Source organism: Prosopis cineraria, unplaced genomic scaffold (genome assembly GCF_029017545.1).
Source record: "Prosopis cineraria cultivar Desert tree isolate PC_DT_omini unplaced genomic scaffold, ASM2901754v1 PC608, whole genome shotgun sequence".
Taxonomy (NCBI): Eukaryota; Viridiplantae; Streptophyta; class Magnoliopsida; order Fabales; family Fabaceae; genus Prosopis; species Prosopis cineraria.
Genome location: NW_026555933.1, coordinates 28,219 through 34,768, shown reverse-complemented (window position 1 = coordinate 34,768; position 6,550 = coordinate 28,219). Strand labels below are relative to the sequence as shown.

General features: G+C 38.8%; 1 protein-coding gene across 1 annotated transcript; it reads right to left on the bottom strand.

Annotated features, from left to right (window-relative positions):
• Nucleotides 1-2,269: 2,269 nt before the first annotated feature.
• LOC129297787 (uncharacterized) lies at nucleotides 2,270-3,641 on the bottom strand. Its single transcript, XM_054936122.1, has 2 exons — nucleotides 3,145-3,641; nucleotides 2,270-2,480 (listed from the first exon to the last, which is right to left on the bottom strand). Exons 1-2 carry the CDS (start codon nucleotides 3,639-3,641, stop codon nucleotides 2,270-2,272), a joined length of 708 nt encoding a protein of 235 aa, XP_054792097.1.
• Between the last annotated feature and the right edge of the window lie 2,909 nt (nucleotides 3,642-6,550).

Here is a 6,550-nt window from a genome sequence, read left to right as displayed (position 1 = left end):
TGGCATCATTAGTTCTAATAGGGATAGCCTCAACCCATCTAGAAACAAAATCAACACAGAGCAATATATATTCACAACCATTGGAAGAGGGAAAAGGACCCATGAAATCCATACCCCAAACATCAAAGATCTCACAAAATATAATGGGCACCTGTGGCATTTCATGTCTCTTTCCCAAACTCCCAAAATGTTGACATGCATGACATGCTTTGCAAAATTGATGTGAATCTTTAAAAAGAGATGGCCAATATAAACCACAATCTAAGACCTTCTGCCCGGTCCTCCTAACCCCAAAATGACCACCACATGCATAAGTATGACACATCCTCAACACATCATCAATCTCAACATCAGGAACACATCTCCTAATGACACCATCACTACACAATCTCCTGGTGAATCCCAAACATAGTATCTACTTTCCCTAGCATGTCTAGTAATCCCATTTGGAAACACATTATGCACCAACAAATTGACCAAATCAGAATACCAAACAACATCATGAGAAGAAATAGCACATAATGATTCGTCTGTAAACTCATCACAAGGGAAATCAAAAGAGGAATTCACCATAATGGAGTCATAAGGCAATCGACTCAAGTGATCCGCCACATGATTTGTTGCTCCACTCCTATCAATGTTCTCCAAATTGAACTCTTGAAGTAGAAGCATCCATCTAAGCAAACGTGGCTTGGTGTCCTTCTTCTTTAAAAGGTACTTCAAGGCCGCATGATCTGTAAAACAAACAACCTTGGAATGCAACAAGTAAGATCTAAACTTGTCAAGAGCAAACACTAATGCATACAATTCTTTTTTAGTTGTGGTGTAATTGCATTGTGCTTTGTCTAAAGTCCTAGATGCATATGCAATGACATAAGGTAGTATGTTTTCCCTTTGTCCCAACATAGCCCCAACAGCAAAATTAGAGGCATCACATGAAATCTCAAATGGGTTCAACCAATTAGGACTCCTCAAAATAGGAGGGGAAACAAGCTTAGCCTTCAAAGCATCAAATGCATCTCTACAACTTGGAGAGAACTCAAACTTGACATCTTTTTGAAGTAATTAAAACAAGGGATGTGCAATCTTTGAAAAATCTTTAATAAATCTTCTATAAAAACCCACATGGCCAAGGAAAGATCTCAAGTCTTTGACATTACTTGGATAGGACAGAGATGCAATCACTTCAATTTTGGCCCTATCCACCTCAATGCCACGGCTTGAAACCAAGTGCTCCAAGACAATCCCTTGCTCAACCATAAAATGGCACTTCTCAAAATTCAAAACCAAGTTCTTCTCCACACATCTAGCAAGGACTTTATCAAGATTTCTCAAGTAAGAAGAATAAGAATCCCCATGAATTGTGAAATCATCCATGAACACTTCCATGCAATTTTCAATAAAATCACTAAAAATACCAAACATGCATCTTTGGAAGGTCCCTGGAGCATTACACAATCCAAAAGGCATTCTTCTATATGCAAAGGTACCAAATGGGCAAGTGAAAGTGGTTTTATGTTGATCAACCGAATCAATGCAAATCTGAAAATAGCCACTATATCCATCAAGAAAGCAATAATGAGATTTCCCCCCTAATCTTTCTAACATTTGATCAATAAATGGGAGAGGGAAATGGTCTTTCTTGGTTGCCTCATTCAACCTCCTATAATCAATGCATACCCTCCAATATTTTGTACCTTAGTAGGAATCAATTCATCATGTTCATTCTTTACCACAGTAATTCCACTCTTCTTGGGCACAACTTGCACTGGAGACACCCATTCACTATCACTAATAGGATAGATTATACCTGCACTCAAGAGTTTGGTGACCTCCTTCTTTACCACATCAAGTATGAGAGGGTTTAACCTCCTTTGTGGCTGCCTTATTGCCTTGACAATTTCCTCCAACATGATCTTATGTGTGCAAGTTTGAGGGCTAATTCCAGGAATGTCTCCAAGTGTCCACCCAATAGCCTCAATGTTCTTTCTCACTACATCACACAACAAAGACTCTTCCATAGGGGTTAGTGAAGAAGAAACAATAATAGGCAGTTGATTACCATTTCTTAAGTAAGAATACTTAAGATTTGAAGGAAGTGGCTTCAACTCCAGATTGGGTGGCTCAATGATGCTTGGAGGGATCTTTTGCACTTCAATTTGCCTTGCTAGATCCATGTCTTCCTCTTTAAGTGGCATGCCCAAGCTTCTCACAGCTGCTGTGTGAAAAATTTCGTCCAGATTGACTTGCTTGGTTCCAACACTGTGCCTCACATCCAGATCTGATTGGCTTGCTCCAGAATTAATTCAGGTTCGGCCACATCTGATTCTAGACTTGCAGCACCAATTTGCACGCCCTTAAGATCATTAACAGCCCCAAAATCACTTTGTTCATGCTTTTCAATTGTCCCTAAACCTGAAACATCACAAATAGAACACTCCTCCAACCTTGGAAAATGATTAGGCACAAAAGGATCAAAGCTGTCAAAATTTTCAGAATTAAATTCAGTAGAAGAAATCAAATGATGTGATGAAATATGACATGTGGAAGATGAACTAGGGCCATCATTAGATGCAATTTCACTCTCATCACTTGATTCTATCACGAAATCAATAGAATTTCCAGAATTGATACTCAAATCATCAAACTCATCTAATGCAAGCAAATCACTCAAGGAAGCATATGTTTAGTCATGTGAGGAACTAGACAACACAAGTGCTTCAAATGGAGTGCAAGTAGATGAGTGAGGCATATCAAGTGTTCTGCCATTCAAATGCTCAAGTGAATGCAATTCATCTTGAGATTTCAAATTAGACAAAATTAACACTATGTTATTGCAATTCACACAAATAGAGTCATGAGTGCATGAACAAGTGAAGCTAGGCAAAGATGCAACATCATCCAAGCTAGGACGCATAGAAATTTCATCAATGATTCCATCAAGTGTATCATCAATGCAATCCACAAAATGAAGGCTATAATCAACATAAGAGTTTTTCAAGCTATCAAATATGTTAAATTCAATCTTTGTCCAAAAACTCCATGGTAAGTTTACCTTCCTTCATGTTCAATATAGTACTTGATGTCATCATAAAAGGTCTCCCAAGGATGAGTGTGCCTCAGCCTCCTTCTTGCATATCCAACACATAAAAATCTGCTGGAAAAACCAAGTCCTTGACCTTCACTAAGATGTCTTCCAAGAATCCCTTAGGCTTCCTAGTGCTCCAGTCGGCTAGTTGCAAGATAACACTACAATCTTGAAGACCACCAAGATTAAGGGAAGAATAAATGTGAGTGGGCATCACATTGATGGCTGCCCCTAGGTCAATCAAGGCTTCTTGAACAAACACATTCCCTATTTGACAAGGAATGGTACATGCCCCCGGATCTCTACACTTTAGGGGGAGTTGTGGCTTGAAGACAGCACTAATATTAGGACTCATTTGAACTGTAGCCAATGGTTTGAATCCCCTTTTATTAGTGCATAACTCCTTCAAAAACTTTGCACACTTAGGCATGCTTTTTATCATCTCAAGAAGTGGTATGTTCACTTCCACCTTCTTCAACATATCAAACACATCATGCCTATCTTCTTCTTGCCCCTTCTTAGCAAATCTAGTCAAGGCCTTAGGGAATGGCATATCCCTTGGAATAGGGTCCCTAATTTGCTATTCTTTTGGATGCTCTCTTCTTCCCAACACCTCTTTCTCCTTAGGCTTGCTTGAATCATTCTCATTTGCCTTAGAAGATGGATGAACCGTGGCTGTTCCAGCACTGTCTTGGCCTTGATTTGAGCTCAATTTCACCTCTTTTTCTTGGGCATTCAGGGCTGATCTTGCCCCATTTGCATCCTGAACTACAATCTCTTCAATAGAGTCATCCTCATCATCAATCACTTGGGGACTTAGAGAAGTAGGAGGCATGTTCTTGAGGCTATGTGAGGCACTTGGATGCATATTTAGCTTGCTGTCACAGCAAGTGGAATCACATGGATCAGCAAGAGAAAGTGGTCTTCCTTCACAAATTTGAGAATTCCTTGAAATAACCTCACTAGGCTTGCTACCACCATGGTTTGAGGCACTTGGAATGGCTTCAAGAACTCTTCCACTCCTCAACTCAATTGCACTAAGGTTCTTTGGATTGATGACAGGTTGAGTTGGGAGCTTTCCACTTCCTTGAGCTTGGCTAATGCTATTTGAATTCTCAAATTGTTGTACCACCAAATCAGTGCTTTGTTGTTTTGATTCAAGATTATCTAGCCTCTTAAGCATCATGCCCATTTTCGATTCTGCCCTAGACACATGAGAATCAAACTTTTGGCCTATAGAAAACATAGCATCACCCATCCTCTCAAGGTAGGAATACATTTGTTTATCACCTCCACCATCTTGAATAGGGATCACTTGAGAATTCTTGGCTTGCACAACCTCTTGATTACCCTTGTAGCTGAGTTAGGGTGTTGCCTCCAACTTGGGTTATATGTGCTCCCATAGTTAGCCTCAAAATTGTTCCTTGCCCCTTGATTATGTTGATAATTAGGGTCTTTGTTGTTGATACACAGCCCCAACATCTTGAGCATGCATGCAATTAGAGGTGATATGCATTGTGGAATTGCATATACCATAAATAGGAGCCACTAGAGCATTGGACATAGAAGCAATCTGAGCTTGTGGAGGATTGGAGATAGACATCTTGAGAAAATCCAATTGAGAGTAGATATCCTCCAATTGGGAATTAGCAATAGAAGATTGGCCCACTTGGTGAATACCCCTTGCATCTCTTGAGCTATATTGTTGGTTATTGTTTACAAGCTTTTCCAACAAGGTCCATGCATCATCCAGTGGAAGATCTAATAGCCATTTGCAGCAGCATCTATGGTCTCTCTATCATGAATTTGCAACCCCACATGGAAATAATCAATGAGGAACTCCTTGCCCACATTTAGTATGGACACTTTGCAAGCAACTCAAGAAACCTCATCCAATACTCATAAAGAGATTCTTGAGGGTGTTGTTGAATCCCCATGATTTGCTTCCTTAGTTGAGAATACTTGGTTGCTGGAAAATATTTTTCAAGGAAGCAATTTCGCATCTCCACCCAAGAATTGATGGTCCTTGTGACAAGAGTATTGAACCATGTGATTCTTTGTCCTCAAGAGTAAAATAGAAGACCTTGAGCATCAAATTTCAAGTTTGCTGTGGGAGGCATCATGGTTGAACAAACCCTCTCAAGTATTTGAAGATGCCTATTAGGATCCTCACCTGTAAGGCCATGGAATTTTGGCAAAACATTAATCAATGAAGGTTTGATTTCATACTCATTTTGTTCTTGTAAATTTAAAAACAAGCCACTAGGTCTAAATGTGTCAGTGGGTGCTACCATCTCTCTAATACTCCTCCTAGCAGGCATTTCATGTTCATTACCATGCAATCTATCAGCCATACTGTCCAAAATCACAGAATTATCAACTATGGTGTTTGGAAGAGAAGAAGATGCTAAGAACTCTAAGTATTGATCTCTAAATTCAATATAATTTTCACCAAGTTCTTTGCAAGTCCTACAAGACATATAAAGCTCAAAACACCATAGAAATAGCACTGGACCAAAGAAAAATCAAAAATTCGAAAGTAGGCAAAAATTCTGAAAACTGGCAGAATTGAAACGCACTAAGGCAGTATTTTTATAAAAATTTTTCGAACGTGAAAAAGACAAAATTAGCAAAAACTCAAAACTAAAAATTTAAAGATAAAACACTGAAATTAAATGAAGGAATTTTTATAAACAAAATTTTCAAACAGGGAAAGAGATATGCTCATCCAAAATTAGCCTTGTCTGCCTGGAGTGTCACTGGGAGTCAGCAGTGGACCCTTTGTGCTCGTTCAGTGCACAACTCTTGGTCCCGAATCAAATTGAGTTGAAATTTTTACCTAAAACTTTCAACACACAGAAGGTTATACAGTCCAATTGTTAAGAAAAAATTCGCCGTCAATTCTTTCAGTATGTTTTCGAATTAGGGTCTGCAGCACTGGAATTTCCAATGAACCCTGTTTCAGTCAAGCAAAAATTCAACCAACTTAATGGCCGAATTAGCAATTATGTTCAATAGAAAAAATGTTTTTAAGATAACCAGGAACACAATGAAAAAGAATCAGCTCAAAATGATATGTCTAGTGAAAATTATACTTGTCCGAATTTCGTGTAAAAATTTTTGAACAGAGCAAATTCTCACAGCTTGCTGGCAATTGAGCTAACCTTGAAAGATTTGGCTTGCATGTCTAGAATCAATACTATGGTGACTATATCCAGTAGCAAACAGACCAAAAAGTGATCAAATGCTCAGAAAACACAAATCAGCCACCACAACACAAATTCCAGAATTAAGCCAAAATGTAAAACAAATTAAAATAGCAATTGAAACCACAATTTGTATGGCTAGTTGCTCCCCGACAACGGCGCCAATTGATGAACCCTTTAGTCGTCTTGGATTATCAAATTTCACTAGAATGTAGAAGTGAGTATTCTAGGTCATTTCCCTAGAGAGCAAAGCATA

Coding starts and splice junctions, on each gene's coding strand:
- LOC129297787 (XM_054936122.1), bottom strand. CDS start 3,641: ATGCCATTCCCTAAGGCCTTGACTAGATTTGCTAAGAAGGGGCAAGAA. Junction 2,481..3,144: donor TTTCCAGCAGATTTTTATGT/GTTGGATATGCA, acceptor AAATTTTGACAG/CTTTGATCCTTTTGTGCCTA.